The 23,220-nt window shown below is 37.9% G+C and overlaps 1 protein-coding gene across 6 annotated transcripts; it reads right to left on the bottom strand.

The window, feature by feature from the left end:
- Positions 1-300: 300 nt before the first annotated feature.
- HERPUD2 (HERPUD family member 2) lies at positions 301-22,987 on the bottom strand. 6 transcript variants are annotated; one of them, XM_027665010.1, is made up of 9 exons: positions 22,526-22,987; positions 16,876-16,953; positions 13,576-13,689; positions 11,385-11,542; positions 5,629-5,751; positions 4,994-5,317; positions 3,695-3,782; positions 3,213-3,362; positions 301-426 (listed from the first exon to the last, which is right to left on the bottom strand). In XM_027665010.1, exons 1-9 carry the CDS (start codon positions 22,670-22,672, stop codon positions 412-414), a joined length of 1,197 nt encoding a protein of 398 aa, XP_027520811.1. In that variant the 5' UTR covers positions 22,673-22,987; the 3' UTR covers positions 301-411. The 6 variants fall into 6 exon arrangements, with proteins under 6 accessions (XP_027520811.1, XP_027520809.1, XP_027520812.1 ...); XM_027665008.1 differs by having other exon boundaries at positions 3,695-3,809; positions 22,526-22,986; XM_027665011.1 differs by lacking the exon at positions 16,876-16,953 and having other exon boundaries at positions 3,695-3,809.
- Positions 22,988-23,220: the final 233 nt, after the last annotated feature.

Genomic DNA, 23,220 nt, shown 5'->3' with positions numbered 1-23,220 from the left:
AAGAAAGGGGGAAGTCAACAAGCAGCTGCGTGGTACATGGTTGTCAGCTAGGGTTAAACCATGACAACCTGTTAAGCCAACAGTGGCATTGCTAAACTTGATGTAAACTGCAGTTGAGAAGTCAAGGCAGGTGTATGTGTGGATACACATTGGCTGCAAAGTGTTTTTCAAAGCACAGTATTAAGAAATAACGCAAAAGAGTTGCTGTGTCTTGCTCTTTTCATACATCTGCTCCACCAGCACTGCTGATCTCATCTCTCTCTTCACAGCAAGAAGTATAATGGATGGAATATGCTTCACTTTTGTGTCTGTTTCTGGTGTGTCTTTTTATTAACACATCATGAAGCCATTGCACATGTCGGCATAGTCTTGCTATTGGATACATGGACTCCTCTAAAGGTAGGTTATCTGTCATATCACGTCTTCCTGCAAGGTAAGGGAAAGAATTAATTTTAATCACTTTTTCTGTATTCAAAGTTGTAGAAGTGGGTGATGTACAGATACATGACAGAATGTCAATATTGGGGCACATCCTACAATGCCTTCATCCTCATACCTTTTGTTCATGATACAGTTCAGAATGTAGCTTTGCCTAGAACCATGTACTACGTAACTGTGTTTTATGCTATGAAACAGTTTTTACAAGGATACACTAAGAAAAAAGCAATTGTTTTCCTAGGGGTTTAATTTCTCTCCCATCAACTCTATATGCAAATTGCTCAGAAAGACATACAAAGACTTGATCTGACTCATTTTCATCAAGTTCTTTCCTCTTCTGAAAAGTGCACCTCTCTTACCTCAATCTGCTTTTCAATGCTTGCTTTGTATTTATTCATCATCACACTTTCTCTTATTTTTGCTCCTGCCAGTAGTTTTCCTCTGCCTCCAATTCTTTGGTAACACTTCATATCTCATTGTTACTTCTCACTGATTTTCCTCAGTAACCATATTTTTGCTTTCCCTTGCTCATATCTTGATAAGCTGCGGAAGCCGGGAGGTTCAATGACCTTAAGATGTTCTCCTGGAAGTCTGGCCTCTTCAACTCATTGCTCCAGATCTGTGTTCCAGTTAAAACTCTTGGAACATCTCCCTCAATACCTAACCAACTGCCAGGACCTCCCATTTCCCTATTTCAACCTCGTGAAACCTGTCAACACATTTATCCTTGTCTGAATAGGAACAATTCTACACTTTTTAACCAAACCAGGGCTAACACCATAAGAGCAGCTTTCTTAATCAAGTCTGTTAACAACAGATAGCTTCCACCAATTGCTTCCTACAGCATGGAAAACAAACAGAAACCTAAAAAATGACAATAAGAAGCAACAAATGGCTGTCAATAGCTAGATATTGGTAGGTCATAACTGCTCAGGTTACAGATACCAAGACAAAAAGAAAAATGTACTTTCGGAAAGCGCAGGAAGGAGAACACACAGGTCAAACAGACGAAACTTCTTCCCAAGCATTCCAGAAATACATCTTATGACATCCAAGACTGCCACCTGTGTACACTCCTTTAAAAATCTAAGTTTTTTTAGCAGGCCTTAAATACTAGTCCAGTTAGACCCACTCGACAAACTAAAAAGGTAACATTTCATGGACAAGGTCTACACGTTTTATGTTTATGTAGCAAAGAATGTAAACTGAGACTAGCTTTCCATAGCAAAAATAGGAGGAAGTCATCATAATTAAACATGACTAATTCATCACTGCTGCCTATACAGCAAATAATTGATGCTTATAAAACTTATATTTATATTTCTCCTCCTCTCACAGACTTCTAAGTAAGATATATTTTCTTAATCAAAAAACATTCTATTTAACTTAAAAAGTTTAAAACAATTGTTCAAATTTCTTTTTTTTTTCCAATTGAGTCAGCTTTCAGTAAGGTCTAGAAATCCTGACAGATGTTTCAGAATCTAAAACTTAAAATGTTTTCTTTGGGTTTAAAATTTTGCTGCATAGCTTCAGCAGTTTGACATAAGCACAAAATAAATCCCTATTTCTCACTTGTTCAGACCTATTCAAGAACTCTGCCCTGAAATTGGAAAGTTGGATTGAATTTCCTTTAGTTGTAGTATAACAGAAGCTTTGCAGCCATTTTTAAGTTAGATAGTACATGATAACTTCAGAGTTAGGAACAAAACCAAATATACCTTTTTGACTACGATTAAAGTCTAAAGAAAGCAACCGAAAACCTGACATCACATTGTGATAATATCTCATGTACCATTTGCCTTTTCTCAGTTTTAATTAGGTTAATTAAGTTTAACAACAGATAGTCTGCTGTTGAGATCATACCCGTAACTGTGTGGACAGTGCTAAAAACACATCACTTTACTCAGTGTTGGTAATGCCACCATGATAACTTTATTCCACTCTCAAATTCATCGTATCCTCATCCTTAATGACGCACTTCTTAGCCGTTTGCATTCAAATATGCATATAAACATCCAAAAGAGTTACCATAACAGTTTTTATTAAAAAACCTAATGTACACGTTTTACCCCAGAGCAGCTATATTGTCCTTAAAAAGTACTGTATGTATCAGACATTTAAGGTTTATCCCATCACTGTCAATTGTCTTTGAAGAGCTGTCGAACACCTCCAGCTTTAACAAACTTCAGTACAGTCTCAAGAAAAAGCTTTTAGCTTTTAAATGAAGTGGCTTAGTAGTTTGTGGCATAAAGACAACATGCCATTAACAAATCAATCCTCCTGTTTACAGCATTCTCTCAGGAATGATGTAAGTTTCAAATCCCATGTAAGAATTCACACCCTGCATAAAACTAACACAAGATACATTATTCAGATAAACAGACAGCACTTAGAAAGGTCTGTCAACATTCGTATTTTTAACAGCTCTTTAAAGAGGTAATGGTGCAGATTAAGTACAAGCTCTTTGCCTCAGTATAACACATATTTGAAATTAAAGTAAAACATGGAAGACCAATATCTTTACATTTTATTCTTCAGAAAAAGAAGAATCATAAAGAAAGCATTTAGTAGTCCACTTGTGCTTAAAATATTCAATGCATGAGAAAGCCAAAAGAAAAAAAAATACACATTTTTGTACACCATGATCAAAAAGATAACATTATAAATTTTCAGAAATTGCACTGTATTTAGAACACTCTCTAGAATCTGCTCCACTTCTACGTATGGCTACTGAGGCTGCCTGACACAGTTCCTTTTCCACTTTAATTGCCAACCTGTGGAGGCCCTTCAGGGATGAGTGATGTGAAGAAGGTTGTGATAAAGGACCAAGCAGAAGCCATGAATCCAGGCTGCTGCTCTGTATTGCCATCTTCACTTGCATCTTCTCCACTGTCTTCATCAATCCCATCATCCATAAGTCGCTCCTTTAAAAACAGAAATTGAAGCAATTCAACTGCTTCTTTCCAGAATTCTGACACAAGGTAACCAGCAGTATCTTTCTACATTAAGTGACTTCTCTCAGAACAACCTCCTGAAGTAACCAGCTCCAAGAAAGTTTGTGACTGAAGTAGAGACAATCAGGAATTGCCAGAATTGAAAAATACAGAATTTAGGCAGCAGGCACAACCTGAGGACAACGCTGAAACCTTTCTGATTAATCAACTCCATTTCATAAAAGTTGACTTTCTGTGCAGGCGTTATATACTTTACAGTATAATATATAGGAGTCTCAAAAGACAGGTCTGCCCTTACTCACCATCTCTTCGAGATCAGGATTATTTGCATGTTGCCCATCACGGTTCACTTCTGCATTATTGGCTGCCTGTTGTTGGCCTCCCTCTTGCCTAAAGGGAAACCATCCAGCTTGGTGTCTATGTAAGAAAGTGGAACAGTTGAAAACCTCTCTTTTGAAAGGAACAAAAAGATTTTTCTACTACAGCTAACTACTTCAGTAAATTACTTTAAGTACTTCTTGAATGAATGAAGTTACATCTATTTTTCTGTAATTCTTACTTTCACATTGAATGGCTATTCTTCAATGTCTGAGTTAAGAAGGGTCTTGGGGTTCACAGCTCTCAGTTCCACATGAGGAGTAATGTACCATTAGGTGATTAAATACGCAGAATACTTTTTTGGGGTATCCTCCCCATTTTTAAGTACTTAAGTTATATAAATTTTCAAAGGTAGCCTTAATTTTTCATAGTTTAAATTTGATTTTCTGTGGAAAAAAGAATTTAAACTTCAGCTAGGGTTTGAATCACATTGCCATTGTAAATTAAATAAGCCTTTACCATGTTTTCAAGTGTCTACATTCTGATTTTAACTATCCTATCTGCAAGAAAAACAGAACAGCCCTTGTGAGGATTGAAACTACAATGTAAGGAAACTCTCAGTGAATGACATCAGTCCAAAATATCAAGCATTATTGTTGATTTCCACTTCTACTTACATCACTAAGGTACTTTCATATGCAAAAGGAAGTGATGACAACAGTACTAATATTTGTGAATGAAACAGAGCGTGCACTTAGGTCTTTATGACATGTTGCAAAAATTTTTTAAGTCCCTGCAATTCTACCAGATCTAGTACCCACCATTACAGTATCACTACTTTAACTCTGCCTAACAAAATTTACTGCACAGATCACATAAGTTATTTTTGAAATTAACATGAGCTTAGCTCTGCCGTTTCATATCCAAGAAGTTTAGGCAAGTATATGCTTGATGTAGATGAACTTCCCTACTCTCAACCTTTCTAAATTTTCATCCCAAAATTCTACAATACTGACCTATTAATATCACCAACATTTAAGAGCATTGTGTTTCAGGTATAAGTGGCATCCAACTCACTGTAAAAGTGTTTTGAGAATGACTTCTTTCTTTCTTTGTATCAGTTTGTCTACTTGTTTGATTTTTTTTTTTAACAGCCACACCTTATCACAAAGGAGCAGTGTCTAAACTTTTGCACGTGGGTAATTTTTAACTTCAAATGGATTATACCTTAGCACTGTACTCCACATCTCAGATCTGCAGCTATACTCAACTGTGGTACTCACAAATAAACCAGCAGCATGGCTCCCATTACCATGACAAATCGACTGAAAGAAGAATAGAAGTATACAATGCTCAGAAGAATTGCTGCTCTAGAGAACGTGTACATCCAGTCCAGCCAGTCCCGATTGAAGTCCTCTTCATTCACTACTGGGCCACCCTGTGCATTCATCTGAACATTTGGGTTTACAGGCCTGTTCTCCTGAACAGCTACATTTGGCACTGCTGCGGGCTCATTTGCGGGAGCACGTTCCGAATTGACAGCCTGGGCAACTGCAGATCTTGCTGGCTCCGTGCTGGAAGTCACTTGGGCTGAAACAGCAGCTTGGCTAAAATTTTAAACATAAAACTGGTTTGTCAAAAAACATGCACTGTAATTACTAAGCCTATTCTTCTTTTCCACAGTAGCAAAAACAAAGTTTCACATGTAATACATGTCAAAACAAACTGCATTCTCCCTTAGATCTTTACTTACTAATACATTAATTCCAATCCAAGGCTGGATTTCATAATTTGCTGGACAAAACTAAGTGTAAAACAACAGACCCAGACAAAATAAAGAGACATTTTGATCCTGCACACAACATTTAATACATTTTTTTCATTAGTGTAACTCAGTACTAAGATAATACAGACTTACTATTGCATGTAGTACTGACGTACATACATCTGTTGCCACCATATCATCTGTAAGGGACTGAATGAAGGATACAGAGAAAATCCAGCAGGAACACCTTGGCCTGGAAACTGGTTGCCTATATTGCTAGAGAAGGATTTAAAGAAAAATATTCAGCTCTAAATTGCTACATCCATAAAATGCACTACTATCAAAAAAACAAAGTAGCATTTTTCCTCTCATTTTTCCCCCTAAAATAATGCACTGAAATAACACCCAAACAACATGTAGTGAGATCATCTAACCCATCCCAAAAAAGCACTATATTTTCATAAAAGAAATTAATAAGCAAAGTTATTTCTACAGAAAGAGTACTTATGTTATTGTACTTAGTCTGTCACTAGCTGCATCCCTCGGACAAAACCATGTTGAAACTTTTTCAAGAACTGTGTTAACTGCAGAAATTCTTCCCTACAATTCCTTTTAAGTTCAGGGGTCATCCTTAAAGGTGCTACAGGAGCTGTAAAGGGAAAACTTACTATCTTCTACAGCTTTCTTTTAGAAGCAATACCTGAAATATTACTGTGATCAGAGATGTGAACAAACGAATATGAGCAAAGACAACAAACTAATCTTCCAGATATAGCTCTGAAGACTGCAACTAAGAGCACTGTAAAGGATTTATATTCCCCCCACCTTGAATACTTCGAGCATTAAGTGATTCTCTTCCCTATGGGCGTTTAGCTCTGGTTCACATGCAAAAGAGGTAAAATTTCTGTATGCAGGTTTTAGGTTTGGTTTTGTCTGCTTTTAGACTTCTTAAGCCTCTCTTACCTCCTAGAGCACATAGCATGTTTTGGCAAGATTTCCAACTCTTTCCCAAAAGATTTTGATGTAGTGAACTGTAGTAAACCAGGACATCTTTCAGGACAGCATGAGAGTATAAAGCATGAAGAAAAGTTTATTCAGACTGCAGGTAGCAAAAGCTGAGACTGCTGTAATTGTACTGCAGACTACACCTGTTCCCTAAGTAAGGCACTCCCTGCAAAAATATCACCAAGAGAATTCATTAGTCTACCAGGCATTCAGATATATACGACATGCCCAGAAAGAAAGATGGGGGAAGACATTAAAATCTTTTTTTTCCATGTTATGCATGAACAAGCATTTCACTGTAATTCTGGACAAGAGCCTGCCGTGCAACTCCATGACCTCTGCTAAAACTATTATGTTTGTATTTAGTTATAACCTGTTCTGACAATAGGGGGAGGGAGCAAGCAAAATTACTTTCCTGATACCAAATACAAACTGAGATAATCAGAGGCAATACTCTGGGTTTGTTTAAAAAATTGAAAGGGTGAACTGGCAGCCCTGCTGATGCTATTTATTTATGCATAATTAACATGTTGAAGCAGCAAAGTTGTCAAGCTGCTACTGGAAAACATTTATCATGATTTTCAGCTGCAAGCTTTAAGAATGTGTTTTTCTATCCCCAGAACTGGCAATCACTTTGAGAAATAAGATTCCTCCAAAATTCATAAAACATTTGACTCTCAAAATGAGAAAATAATTCAAATATTCTGCATGGGTGTCATTAAGTACTATGCCGAGACAAACCACTGAGCAGTGTCTCAATTTCAAGCAGGTAGAATATCAGTATCACTGCCAGCTCAGTCACCAGTAAGGAGTGCTACCCAACTTGCCTGAGTGAATTCTGAAGGAATTCACCCAGTTCCTTTCCTCGTCAGATAAAGACTTTCGGGTTCTTCTTTGTAACTGCTCTGTTGAGCTCGACAAAAGTTGAGCTGCCTCAGGCTAATAGCTCACCCTCACAGATACATCTTTTAGAAATATTACCAGATTTGAGTCCCTCCTTTCTTCTAAACTCTTTCAAAAGTTGCTTTCTTGATGTCTTAAAGCTTAATAGTAGATTAAGTAACCACTCAAAACATGGGAAACCACAAAAGATGAGTTATGTCATGTTCTTTTCTTTCACATTCAAATATTTTGGTGGGCTATTGAATTTCCTTTTTTTTCCAATAGCTTTTCTAGGAGATATGTCTATTTGAAAAGCAAGACTTAAGTTCTCCAAGGTCAGGTTCCTTTACTAAGCAAAAGTGCACTGGCTTACAACAGGCTTCAGGCTTGGAACGACAACTAGCACAGCAGTATTTTGTTTGCTCATCAAAAATCAAAATTAAGCAGATGTTGTCAATTATACAGCTATTACAGTTGTCAGGGTATTAAGTTAGCTTATGAAATTCAGAAACAATTCCAAACAGTGTAACACACTTCAGTGAGAAGAACCTCTCCAAAGGAAGAAGTTTTTCTCAGCAAAGCAAAGCTTGCTGTTTAAAGAAAAAGGAAAGTGCATGTACTTTTTCCTTATCTTTTTCCAAAAGGAGAAAAAGGTAGGAAGCAGAATATTTCAGAAGAGTGGCAGCAACAGCACAAGAGCAAAGAAGATCTGTAGGATCTGTACAGGCATTCAAAGACTGGACAACAAAGCAGAGCAGACAATAGAGAAACAGATAAGCCAGAAAACAGTTCAAATGGTAGAGATAGCTTTGGAATATTCTGAAAAGACACATGCTCCTTAGGATGGCTAGAAAGCTCAGAATTATTTCTTTTGGTCTATGGAAGACACCCAAAATGAGATAACCAGCACTGAATTTGACTGTAAGGTCAGACTAATTAGCTGCAATCATCATGAATATACTGCTTACCACTAGTGGAAAATAAGACTTTTTATTCAGACTCAAAAGCTCATTCTCTGTCATCTGCATGACTGACAATAACTGGGTTTGTTTAACCCTGACCCACACACATCTCATATGAGCTCGGGATATCAGCTTCAAGTACTATTTCAATATCCTCCTCTACGTTATTTGCTACTCAGAAAAAAAATCCAGCGAGCAAAGGTGACTGACGCAGCAAGGTATTTATGTGCTACAACATACTGCATGCTGTCAGTATGTAATTTTGTTATCTGCTTTCAAACATGACTGTGTACACTACGAAAACATTTCACTGGAGGGGCCACCCACACTTGACAAACAGTCTCCCTGCCTTGATGTTTCTTGTCTGTTCACTGCTTCCAAGTACTCTCCAGTCTGAAATGCAAGCCGTTTCAGGCCCCAGCCATCTGTTCTGTTTGTACCTGCACAGCACAGCAAGGGCCCTGATCAACAAGAGCAGACAATGCTGTGCTTGCTCTCCTCAGCTGAAGACTAACTTGGCAGATACATAAACTACTTGCCCCATCCCACCGCAAGTTTAGATCTTTAGAAAACAGCATTTGCAAAAGCTCAAAAGCAAAAGAAAGTTTTAAATTGTTTCCTCTGGAATATTTAAACAGTCTGAATTAAACGCTATTTTCCCAAAGGTTATTCAACTTACACACTGAGGCTTCGTGCCAGGAACTGAAAAACCATCAAAACCATTATTTAATCACTTAACGTTCATGTTACTTATTTGTAAAAATCAGTTTACTAATGGAAGCATTGCAAAATGCTCAAAAAAACTGACCCTCACATATTTTCAAACACCTGGAGACCTTTCCCCATTACTAGTTCATCATGCAGCTAGAACTGAAGTGTTTGGTCATGAAAACACACAAAGCAATGCCAGTTTCAGCTATGAATCTTCGTTGTTCCTAACAAGTCTCAATCTGTGTATAAATTACATTAAAGCTAGATTTCATTGCCCTAAATGATGTTAAAGAGAGCAGCTAAAAGAAGAGGGCATTTCTTACTGCTGGAATACAAGCAGCAATGCCCTAAAGCAAAACCAGATGTGTCTGAGAAGATTACTGAAGCATTGAAAAAAAAAAAAAAAAAGGTTTTTCAAGAAGAAAGCAGACTACAGCAGGCACTGGGCAAAGATTATTTGGAGTTGAGCAGAGCTGGTGCCCAGCAGTCCACAAAAAGTTCTGACAGCATTCCATTAAAATACTTAAAAAAAAAAAGCCTAAGATCGTTTAAGGTTCATTTATTTTGGCATTTCTGTTAAGCCTTGGAATGCACTCTTAAAAACCTTGAATCACTTCCTCTTACTACAATTGTTTGCACCACAGAATGCTCTTGGATCACCATCTAGATTCCTTGTGGATTACAAAAAAACAACAAAATATGTGATTTAGGTGCACTACTAATGTACCTCAGCCACAAACAGGACCCTATTCCAGGTAACCAAGCTAGAGACAGTCCAAATAAGACTGAACCCCCTGAAATATGTGCAGTTGATGTCAGGTTCTCAGCATCTCTTTCCGTCTACAGATCCACTCCTCTCAACTCACATTACATGCCAGACACAACAAGTCATTTTTAAGTGACTTTTAAACTACTCTTTCTTTCAAAGGCAGCAGTGTCTTCCAAACTGACACATCCCACTGTATTGTAATTGAATTATTTCAGACCAAAGACTCAACAATGGTTCTGTTGCCTTTTTGAAGTTCACAGCCTATTCAGATAACCATGCATGACAAAAACTCAAGTACATCCATGTGAAAAGCTAATCAGAAAAACATTAAAAACTTTTTACAGATTAGTCATTTACACAACACATAATAAATTGCTTCCAGAATTAATTAATATACATTACACCAAACAGCAGCCTTGACAGTCAACCTCTGGTCTCACCTAGGTTGGACATTAAGCCAGGTATGACCACTTCTGTATGACCACAAGATGTACATGGTCAGAATAATGTAAGTGCTCCACCCACTGCAAATACTATTTCTTCCCAGCAGAAAGGACATTTCAGGTAAGAAAATAAAAAAAACTTGAAGGAATGCAGGATGAAAACTATCAAGAGTAGTAAAGTCCAAGTTAACTCTAATTAGAGCTTGTAAATTGGACTGAAACTAAGTAAATTTTCAACAGTTCTTCATATCTGTTTTCTTTCCAGCAACAGAAACACTTGTTACTGTTAGCAGGTTCATAGTTTGGTGGTTTTTTGTTTCAACATTCAAATAAGTTTCTAGAACCTATTACAGTACTGAGAGAACACCCTGTCAGAAAGAAAACTTGAAAGTGTTCCCTGAGGAAATGACAGGTATCATCTCAGAGTGCACTATCCTCCTGTTTTCCCCTTGAAAGAAAAGAACAACAACATGTTCAAGCAGCTGCAAAGGCCATATAGGTTAAAATTAGTAAGGTTACTTTTTAAGTGCAAAAGAAACGACAGAATTTTGGTAGTTATGTAATAATGGATCTGATCTACAAATGTACACTGATTACATTTCACTGGTGTGCATGAAAATACTTAAACATGCCATCATAGATGCACAAGCACTTAACATGTACTCAAAGCACCCCCAGATCATTTCTACAGTTGAATCCAATATGAAAAAGTGAAGAATTATATCTCTTACGTGTCAAAAACTAAGAACCATGATATTCCAGTAAGAATTTAGTGTCGACTATTAGAATAAAGGACAGAAAAAAACAACCAGAAGCAATAATTTTATCAGTTACATTACTAACTACATCCACTAGATATGTTACAGCTGCACTTCTGTCCACGCAAAGTTGAGGGCAAACAGCATGAAGAAAAAAATAAAAAAAGCAGCCTGAAAGGGAGCACCAAGGACACTTCTTTGACTGACTCCTGGCTAAAACCACTTATTTTCATACGAAAAAAATGTTTCTTATGTGACTTATGCTTCAAGATGAAACAGCCAAATCATTCTGCAGACTGAAAGAAACCCAACTGCAACTGAACATTTGAAGTACTTTAAAGAGTATCAAAGAGCTGAGGATTGCTCCAGTCTCACTTACCCTTGCATTAAATACGGGAACTGGTGGCTCGGTGTGGGATTGTTTTGTGCTTGTGGAAGATTACGATGCCTCACTCCATCTGCACTAGTGTTCAAAGATGTAGATGAAGCTTCTTGGTTTGTGGGTGAGGCAGCAGTTGATCCAGAACGGTCTAAATTCTTGAAAATAAAATAAAATTGAGGTTGTGGATCTTTTTGCCACAGTTACCAAGGTTTACTACTGTGTCTTAAAAAAAAACTATTTGCTTTAATGTTTTGTTGCAAGTTTTATTGAGAATATAAGCACCAGCAAGTCATCTGGGGGTTTATCAGTTCTGACAAGCCTTAGGGCACATATTAAAAAAAAAAAGCTTTCAGAAAGGCTCAACACCTGATAGGTTACAGAGAAAACCACAAGTTGCTGGGAATCATAGTTTCAAAAAGCTGAGGTAAATTAAAACTTAACTGAAATAATATTTAGCAGCAACAAAAATTCTTGTGCCTATCATTAACAGCACTAACTACAACCTCAGGATATGACTTTATATTGAGAGACAACAGGGTCAGCAGTGACTTAAATACCATTCCTCTATCCTTGTCTTCAGTTACCCCTTCTACTCTTCACCCTCTTCACTGTGCCAGCTGCCCAATCCAAATTGCTGTGCTCTCTGCTGGAACAGGGATGCCAATGCTAACAGGGAAGCAGCTAGGAAATCCTGAGGCTCCCAAAACACACCTAAAACTAGTGTGTCAGATCTTCAATACTTTCCAAGAATCAATACTTAACTCTGGAAGGAGAACAACAGCTGGCTCCTAAATTGTTTGTCACCATAACAAGACTACAATTTGGCCACTGAGATGCATTATTTCAGTTTTAATAAGCCTCAAATCCTGTTGCTAAGAATTACTGCAATGTTTACTCAGTAGAAAATCTTCTTCAACTTTGACAACTCAGGAAGTGAGGAGGTGCAATTACTTAAGACATCCATATCACATTTGCCCTACAAAGGAAAACAAGAAAAGTTTACCACTAGACAGTGGGAGGGGGAATAAAAATGAAAAACAAAGGAAAGGACAAGAGCCATTCAAGCTTTGGATTTAGGCTGTTTCCTTCAAAGTATTATGACCCTAACACTGCATACTTGCCTGCTTTTAGCAGGCATTAATACAGTCATTCAAATACAACATTTCCAACTGATCTACATAGCAATGAAACAATCACAAAGGAGGCCCCTGTCCTGCTTGCAAACAGATATAAATACAGCCTTTGAAAAGATGTTTTAACCACTGTCCCCTCTCTACCATTGCTTAAACTGCTCGTGTTTCTGACTGTCACACAGCAGTCTGACACAGTACTGACACAGAATGAAGACAGACAGTTTATTACTGAAGGGTATTTTCCATTTGCTGACAATCAACACACCTCTGATGAAAAGTACCTGCAATGGTATTGTACACATCCCTTTCTGAATAACCTTCAAGGGTTGCTTAGTGCTACTGGCAACTCTGGAAAAACTCAAGAATTACAGTAATGACTACCAAGTTAACAACAGAAAGAAACCTTAACTGCACTTAAAACACAGTACAAACGAAGATCATCATCATTTTTGCAGGGTGTGAAGAGGGCAAGGCTCAAACCACAGTCAAAAAATGTGTTCTGTTAACAGCTTAACTAACAAAAGTGTTAAGAACATTTTCTACTTCTGTCTTACAGATACTATGACTACCTCAAAGCTCATGCATAAGTACTGACCATTTCCTGTCAATAAACCCTGGCAAAGTTTCACCTGTATCTCACAACAAGGGTTGTACCACTGGTCTCTCTTCAGTGGTACAAATTTTCACAAAATAAATCTGAACTTAAGTTTTTCTAAAATTCTGAATACACAGCACAATTTCTGCCAAAGACAGGGATTCAGAGAGAAAGGAAAATGTACTTTTTAATATAGTGTTAAAATGAAAGAACAGCTTAGAAAAAGTAGTGCTTTATCATCTAATAAACATAATTGTATTACTATGTGAAAAAAGGGTCATATCTGTTTAAGTAAAATTATGCCCTTAAATAAGCAAGTCTAATTGTGCAAATTCATATGGCATGCTCTACTTTCAACACAGTATTTTATAGTCAAATATAAAAAGTTACAAGAGAAATTAATGGAAAGTTTCCTTAGCACAGAAGACATTCATGTCCTGTGCATGACAAAAAAACTCACTGAGCTACTGCTGGAGGTTGAAGCTCCGTGACCTTCTCTACTGGTGCTGGGTTTTGGAGAACTTGGGGGTGTCCGGGAAGTACATACCAGATGAACCATATGATACTCATCTTGCTAAAAATTAAAGAAATTGAAAAGCTAAAGCAACAATATTTGAGAAATTTACAAGCAAAAACTGTCCTTAAAAATCCACTTTCAAAGTTGCATTTGCAAACACTAAAGAAACATTATACAAAACAGAGAGACCATACAGCAACACTTCAGCCTAGCACAAGAGAATCCTACTGTTTCACAGCTAATGTCTTCTTGGCAGCTGTCCACAACAACATATAGAACATTTTAACACCCCAGTTTTCTAGTTTTCCCTAGAGCTGCAGTATAGCAGAACCAATGGAAGAAGCCTGGGAGACACATGAGGAAGTATATCACAAGCTTTAACCTGTATTTTGGAAAAATTTCAAATCTTTTACAGGGCTCAGTTTCCCCAAAGTTAAGAACACTCACATTTGCTCTGAGATCTAACAAAGAGTGTTATTCAATAACAACACAAGGGTACATGAAAAATGTAGGTGCCGGAGTTCCACAAGCAAACCAAGATAAGAAAAACGTACCAGCCACTGCCTTCACCTCACTCCTGTCTAAGCTTGCCTCAAGCCTAACCTGAAGACACCCAAATGAAAGCCCTTGTAGGTATTCCACACTCAGGGAATGCTATTCAAAAGTGCTACACAGGGCTAGAGTATTCCTAAACATCTGAAAGTGAGGAAGCAAATGAGTGGCACCACTTGAAGCTGTGTCAGCATGCCCATGCCAATTCTGCAGGAATATGCTCACCCCTCAACATGGATGCCATAACAACTTCCATCTGAAGCTATTTCACTGTACCAAATTAAAACACCCCCTTATATGGCCATAGCAACAGAACAGCTATGACTGTGAATTTAGATTGCACACTGCAGCTTTCTCAGTAATCAAATTTTAAACAAGAAAAGCAACAAAATACCTCTCTGTCTTCTTCTGAAATCAGCATGGTGCAGGCAAGCTGCTGTTTTTCATAAGATGACATTTAGAAATGCTGTGTTTGGAGAAGGTTTTTAAAACCATAAAAAAAAAAAAAGTGTTAAAACACCCATTTACCCACTTTTTAAGTTTTAATCTCTAGAAATAAAGAAAACTAAAAACGTGCTTTTATACACGACTGTGTGTTACTGCTGGCATAGCTGATGCACTCACAGTCATTTAAACTCTTCCACATGTACTGGTTCCTAACCCCAAGCACAGCCTCACTACTACATTAAGTGTAATTTCTTACCAGTCCATGATAGCAAGCAAGGATCAGAAAGCACTGGCACGGGTGATCAGCACTCTGACCACGTCAAAAGCCTTTAACCTAACTAGTCACCTTCTACCTAGATATGAATTTATGCCTTGGGAAAGGCAAGGGAAGCTAGACATATCACTGGTAAGCTTACAGTGTACAGCTTTATTGAATGTGACAGTTTATTGCAATATTCTTCTATTTGTACATAATGTGTTGGACATCACTATGCTCGGGGAGTGCCATAACTTCCAGCCTCAAGGTATTTTATATCAGTGAAATCACACTGGTCAGTATCAAAGAGCAAGTATCACAAATCTAAACTGAGAGATTTAGTAAATCCTCAGATAATATTAGGAATTCATAGCTAATCCAGTAGGAAGAATATGGCAGAGAATAAGACTGAATTTGTGTAATCAGACCTTTTTTCAAAAAGTTCTTAAATGCCTGAGCACAAGAAACTCCTCTTCTTCCAACACAAATTTCTAACTTCTGCTTAAGGCTGCTGAGTTTTCAAATTCACTAAACTTCTTTAACTAAACCCAAGGCATACAACTACTAAAATGCCTTTAAAGTTAAGCACAGCCCCTGCATAGTGAAAAAAAGATATTAGTTACAAAATTTCTCCTCTAGCACATAAGTAAAGTTTGAAATCATGTTTCCTAAAACCAGTCTGCTGCAAGCAGGCCAAGTGAATTTAAAGGATTGAGACTTCATTTAGTCCTTAACAAGCAAAACTAAGATTTGAGATAAGTTATATAAGCATTTCCTTGAACTTTAAAGTGGTACAGGACATATACTGGTTGGCAGTAGTCCAGCTTCAGTTTTCCAGTAAACCTATACATAAAAAACTGAAACCATTTTTTGGTAAGAAGTTTAATCCCATTTAATAAATTCTATTTCAGAATAAAGATTATAAAGTAAGAACAGTGTCAGTCTTCAGAAGCAATACTGAAGATTCCTCTGCATGTGTTTCTCCATCCTTCATACTGAAATTCAGTTGCCCACTTTCACTAAAGCACCATTCTCCTTCAGAGATTTTCCTCCACACTACGTATTAAAATTAAGAACTTCACCAACTCAGTGAAGTCACTATTACTTGGTAGCATCATTCCAAACTATCTGAAGCAGTCTGACAACCAAGTGCATGTATGCCAAGATCTCCTACCTGAGATGTCATGTGTATTTAGGATTAGGATTTAAATGTTGACTGAAGAATCCAAAATTAGATTAATAGAATTATTTTTTTTTCCAATAGGAACCAACAGAATAAAAAAAGAAAGAAATTAAGAGTCAACAAACTTTCAAACATCATCAGGAATGGTTAATAGCTGACAATCAAAAATAGGACAAACAGCTTTCCCAAGAAGCCATTCAGGAATTAAGAATTCTGGGTTTGCATATTTAATATATTACATATTTATATTTATTATTATTACATATTTATATTATTATATATTAATTTGCTTACACAAGTGCCATTCTTAAGGTAAGTTCTGGATTTAAGTCTGCATGAGAAATCAAATTATGGCCCAAATCAACAAAATATGTTGTTTTATTCCATTTATGTGACAGTGGCAACTATCCAAAGAAGTCAAGACCAGGCTGGATGGAGCTCTGAGCAATCTGGTCTAGTGGAAGGTGCTCCTGCCCATAGCAGTAAGGTTGGAACTACACGATCTCTAAGTGTCCCTTCCAACCCATGCTATTCCATGGTTCTGTGACACACAGTACAACACTGGTTTGGGACTTACACAGCCTACTTGCTCTCCCACTAATCAGAAGCATGCCTCAATCCACAAGTATCACAATCCTATGCAAAAGGGATACTTGAAAATGTATTTTCCAGAACATAACATTATACAGTTACATTTCTCGATACGACAATGAAAATTTGAAGCTAAACAGCAAAAATCTAAATTTCTATTTCCCAAAAAAAGGGGGTTTGACCAAATATCATATGGTGTTGATATAAAGCTTACTTTTCTGAGAACATCTTTCAGCTGCAGATGATCAGGAAGCAGTCTGCCAGAATACACCAGTCTCTGATCCTTTGTGGACTAGGAGATGGGGACAAAGAAAGGAATTTAGCTTTTTTGCTGCTGTACAGGTATACAGCTGCAGATAACATTTGCAGATGAGAAAACCCCTTAGATGTTCGACCACCAAAATGAGGCTTAAAAACATTTCAGAGGCTTCACAAGTCCAAATTAATTCTGAAAAAGAATTTTGCTGTTGAACACTAAGCAAGAGTGTCATAACAATTAACAACACTTAATGGCATATCCTGATCTAGAAAACTTTCAAGTATATTTAAAATTTCCTTTCTTTTAGCGATTTTTCTTTACCCTGCTCCTGTTTCCAGGCACTTTCTGAAAATATATATGGACAAGTGGTTGGGGCAAAGAAAAAAAAAAAAAACCACTCCCAGAATAGTTAGTAGAATGATGAAAGAGCACAAATTTCAATCTTTTTCAACAAGGAATTTCTGTTATTAGTCCTGGCCCCCATTCTCACACCTTCAAAGAAGAAAATCATTATAAGAGAAAACAAGGAGGAAAGCATTAAAAAACATGAAGCAGCAAAAGCATTTTTTTAAGGTAGCCTTCCAACTTCGGTAACCATTTTTTGCTATTCTTACAGTTTCACAGTTTAAAATAACTTAGTATAGTAAACAAAGATTTCTTATTTTTTTTATGAGTGATATGCTATTCACATGATATGAACTTCATCTCTATTCTGTAGAACAGTTCAATAACAAAATGATTTTTAAAAGGAAACATTCAGGGCAACTATCTACAGTGAGATGTCCAGTACACCAAAGCAAGCAGCTTACTTCATTAAACAAAACAAAGGAAAACCTCAATCCCACTCAATTCAGTTCACACTGTCAAGAAAAGTTTTAAATAGTCTTCACACTAGTGGGTCATTAAAATGCTGTAACTATGTGAATATACAGTTCCCTTTTTTTTTTTTAAAAAAGGCTCCCAAATATTCACCAATTTTGAAAGAATTTTAAAGGTAATCCAATCATCAGACCAATTCAGTTTAACTACTGCTTGCACTTTAAATGAATTCAGTAGCATTTATCACTTGAACGACAGCACCAACATAAGCAAATGCTAAATGCAGAAATCTAGCCTAACATCATGATAATGCATCAGCCATGCATTATCAGCACGAAATATTTGAAAAGTTTCCCCACCATGCAAACTGTGTCTTACACCTCTCCTTCTATCCCAGCCTTCTGCTGCCCACTCGCCTGTCTTGCTAATATGAAGACACAAATAACTAAGACCCAGATCTCTCCGAGTAGAAAAAGCTTTCACCGAAGTTTTGATATTGTTTTTTTCTTGCAACAGCCCTCTACAGATTCCCAGTAACTTAGCAGAATATAGGAAGGTTGTGGAACTGGGGTTTTTTTACCTAGAAAAAATGGTCATATCACTAGAACAAAAAAAGAGATACTTAAAGCAAATAATTATAAAATTATTACTCAGTAAATCTGAGTAGGATTTGCTTTAACTTTTTCCCCAAATTCATACTAGCCATGAATGATTAAATATGTCTTTGAAAAGTGAGTTCATAACCTGCCATATATTGTACAGAACAGTTTATCACTTCTATTTAAGAATAATTTTCTATATTAGTCTGCATTTTTCTGTATTTTTAATTAGTGACATAAGACACTATTTTTATAAGTTTCACAACAAAGGGAACTAGTTATTTGCAGCAAATTGATAAAAAACTGCAATAAATTCAACATCAGTGCTGTACTATTTCTATTTACATTTAAAACACCAACAAAAAATGCTCAACTCTCATGTCAGACTAACTTCTTTTGAGCTATATCTTTTTTGATTGCTCCTTTCAAGCAGGAACAAGCTGCTAACAAAATGCAAGCTTACTTGCATTTTGTATTTGGGAAAGACCTTCTTAGAACAAAAACCAGAATTTTCAGCATCAAGATTAAAGAAAACTTTAATTTCCTGAAAATTACAGACTTGTTGCTTTAGAACGACCAGTGCAGTCAGAAGGAAAATCTAACAATCCTTGTTTCTTAGTCCTGAGACAGATTATCTGTGGATTAATTAGAAGACAGAAGTGCTTAAAAGAAACAGAACAAAGTCAGCTCAAACTCTAAATCTTTAAATAATCATCCAACAAGGCAATAGAATGTTTTTTTGCCTGTCCCACTCATAATACAGCATTCTACACAGTAAATTCAAATTCTTCTCTTCAGTACCTTATGTATGAGCCCCCCTTTAACCTCTTCTAATGAGGTATCTTCCTAAATACAAATACAATTAACTTTTAAAATATGAATACTTTACAGAGGAGAAACTGATAGATTAAAACAACCCCTCAAAGCTGACTACATAGCCTTCAGTAATGCATTTCAGCTCCCTATAAAACCACAAAAAGAAAAGGTTAAACACATATTGAGTACTGTTAATCATATTAAGCCAAAGACATTAATGGGGGAAGACTCCTCCCTATGTAACTTAAATACCTATGTGAGCACTACAGGATTATCACTTGCAATTCTCAGGGAATTCTGAAATGTGGAGGGAGTGAGGAACATTTAAATTCAGATGGAAGAAGAGGTGATTAATGTGAAAATACAGTAATTCACATATATGCCAAAGTAAATGGAAAAGGTATTCAACTCATCCTCTGCCAGAAGAGTTTTCACTACCACACCTCCTGCTTCAAGGAGCAGCATGCTCACTGCTAGCCCAAACACTGAACTGTGATGGAAAAACACTTCAGAATACATAATCAGAGTGGCCCCATTTGCAGAAGCAAGCACATAGCATCAGATAAAATTTTTCCAGAACCTGAACTTTAGAGTGAGATAGGAGACAGTTTGCAGTTCAAAATCCAAAATGTATTTAAAACTAAGAATTCCAGAGAAAGTGCTTTTTAATTCCACTTTTCCTTTCCAATGCTTAGTCCAAATTAGCTATGCCCAGTACATTACCAACCACCAAACCTAAGCTAAGCTAGCAGTGTCCTTCAGGAACACAGGCCATCCTTGAGCTATACTGCTTCAGACTGCTTCAGCTACGTGCTATTTTGGTTCACTCAGCCTCTCTCCCATTCTTCCATCGGAAATAAAATTCCAAACAACCACATCTGGTTAAAACTGAAGGCAAAGTATATGCCAGATGACAGGTACTACAGGAAATGAGAAACAGCAGCTTCAAATTAGTTTACAGCTGTAATCGATGCAGCAGTTAATGCACTGAAGGTGCAGTGATCTGCCAGACTGAGACACACAGCCTGATTTTACAACCACCTTATGTTATTTTACATAAACATTTCATTTAGGGGCGTTACAACTGCAGTGCTCTACCTGTGAAAAACTGGTCCAATCAGGAAGCAAAAGTATCGAGGAATGTGAATCTTAGTACGGACTCACAAACTAATTTAATACCATTTTGAAGCTATTTAGCTTATTAAATTACTTACTTTGCAAAGTATACCAACTTTAATAACAACTAAACCAGTCTAAGTGTGACTACATTTGAAATTTTTATGTATTTAGGCAAGTCATTTACACAAATTAATCCAGAAAAAAAAAATCACAAACAACACTGCCTCAAGGCCTAACTTCTGATCTGCCTATTTTAACCACCTCACTTTCTGAAGATATACTCTTAATAAATTGTAAATTTAATTACAACACTTACAGTTACCATCAGTTTACTGACTAAATTACAGAGGCACATAACGAGAATGAAGTCCAAGTCACACTGAAAACTTGAAACACAACATACAGCAGTGACAGCAACTGATTTCTATTTTACACCCTTAACTTCAAGAACACAGCAAGATCTCCACAGAGTGTGTTCTGATGTACTCTGCCTAAAATAGCATTGTAATAGAAGTTATTTCCAGGACCTATCATATTCAGGGAACACAGAAATCTGATCAACAAGCTTTTGACACTGATCTAGTTTAAAAGGAATAAAAAAAAGGTGTGGGGTGAGGGAGCTCCTAAAAGCACAAAGATTTAAAGGATTTTGAAAAAAGCAGTAGCACTCAACATCAAGAGCATATCAAGCCAAAAATACACTTTTTGATTTAACTATAGATAGGAGCCATCCTATTAAACACCCTTCTCCTCTCCCACGTTACTACTTTGAAAGGTTCCATGAAATAAAGATACTGTGTTCAGTTATTAGTTTAAATGCAAGTACAGCAAATCCAAAATAAATTGGAACTACTGAGATAATTCTTACTACAGAAACTCACCCTTCTTTAAACCCAGAAAAATTTTGGGGATTCTGAACTAGTCACTTAATAATGAGAGGCATGTTGAGAAATATATTTTCAACAGAAGAAAGATGTTTCAGGAACCTAAAATTTAATATTATACTACTGCTCAAAGCCTACACACAACATGAAAACCTCTTGTTCATTAAGGATCCTTCCTTTCAGGAGCTCAATTTATCAAGATCATAGGATGAGTTAGAAAACTAGTGTTAAAACACAAACATGTCACTGGAGGAGATTCTTGTGAAGAGGAAGAGGTAACAATCAGCTGGAGTCATATATTTGTTTTTCACAGTAGACAGGCTTTCACAGTAGAGAATTACTCACAGCAATAACTATATCCACAAACTCTCAAAACTGCTTAAGACATTTCAATACAGCAGTGACACAGCCCAAGTTGTTGACTACTTTTCTTCTTTCTCCAAAAGCAAAAAGCCTCTTTGAGACCCAAAGCTACTATTTTACCTTCCCCCGTCAAAAAAAAAAAAAAAATTCTTCTGGTGAACTAGGTGAATACTAATAATTTCCAATATAAATTAAACCTTTTTCTGATGTTTTCTATAACAAAGTCTAGGCCCCACATGCTACTGCAGTGTAGAGGCAAAGTCACTTTATACTGGAACAAATTTTTAAATACACCGTTCTGCATGACTGCCATTCTAAACAGGTACAGTATTATCCACTACTACCTATGTTGAGTTTTTTTCACAGCCTCTTCTTAATTGCCAAATATAGAATTTTAAAAAATTCACAAATAAACCATATTATCCTCAGGAACAAAAAAAGCTGTCGTACATATTTGTAATACACTTGTGCAGAGAATTTTCAGCACGACCTCAACAAAAACGGCTTTTAAAAGAGAGAAAGATAAGGAAATAAATTCAGAGGTTGTTCAGCTGCATGTTTCAAGTAATATTATTAATAAACATCTACTCCACACCTCAGGGAATTCACTAGATGGTGTTAACCTCAGGTATATCACTTATACTGTAATTACTTTAGGTAGCACTCTTACATTTACAATTAGTCTTAAATTCAGCTAACTGAGACACCTAAATCCCAGTTCCCCAAAAAGCTATAAGAAGCACTGGGAAGCATCTTTAGCGATACTGCCTTCCAGGATGCTACACTGCGATCTTCTCACACCGTGTAGAAGAGAAGCCACTATTATACTGCCAACTTCCCTGAAAGTAGAGGAGGGCCAGCCACTGCCTTCACGCAGGTCACTCTTCAGCAGCAGGACTCTTGTTTACTTGTTTTGCAGGGTCCAAAAGAAGTCTTGAGCGACCAAGTTACCGCAGCCCCAGCTTTACGGACAAGGCGAGGGAAAAGGGCTGGCCAACAACTCACCGGCTTGCTGGGGTACACCTTGGAGAGGTGAGTCTTCAGCTTGCCCACAGTCCACTCCAGAAAGCAGCTGATAGTCTGATCGGTGTATTTCTGGTTGGGGGCCTTGATGATGAGGGTCACCGGGTGCTCCACGACGCTCTGGTCCATGCTGCCCGCGGGGAAAGAAGGGCGGCCCTTGCCCCGCTCTCCCCCTCCCCGGGAACACGGAGCCGCTCGAACCTCTCGGGGGGCCGCGGGCGGGTTCAGCGGCCGGGAGCGAACTTCCCGGGGGAGCCGTGGGAGTCCATTCTCGTGCCGGCGCCCCGGGAACCGCCCCCACAGGGAACCACACCCTCGCCCCCCACCCCGGCAGAGGGAAGAGCGAGGGAAACAGCGCAGCACCCCGAACGCGTCCGCCCGAACCAAGCCCCTCTACCCGCAACACCGCCTCGGCCTCCGGCCGCCGCCGTCCACGTAAAATGGAGGCCGGAAGTGCCGCCGCCGCGTCCCCCCACCCTCCGCCGCTGCCTCCGACCGGCACGGGGGGGCGCCCGCGGGCCGGGCGGGGGCGAGGGGTGACGCAATGGCGGCGGGGGTTGTGCTTGGCTGCCAGGGGGGTTGTGCTTGGCTGCCAGGGGGGTTGTGCTTGGCTGCCAGGGGGGTTGTGTTTGGCTGCCAGGGGGGTTGTGTTTGGCTGCCCGGCGGTTTGCGGCCGT

Source organism: Corapipo altera, unplaced genomic scaffold, assembly GCF_003945725.1.
Source record: "Corapipo altera isolate COAL_440 unplaced genomic scaffold, ASM394572v1 89, whole genome shotgun sequence".
Classification (NCBI taxonomy): domain Eukaryota; kingdom Metazoa; phylum Chordata; class Aves; order Passeriformes; family Pipridae; genus Corapipo; species Corapipo altera.
This window is presented reverse-complemented; position numbering and strand designations above follow the sequence as displayed.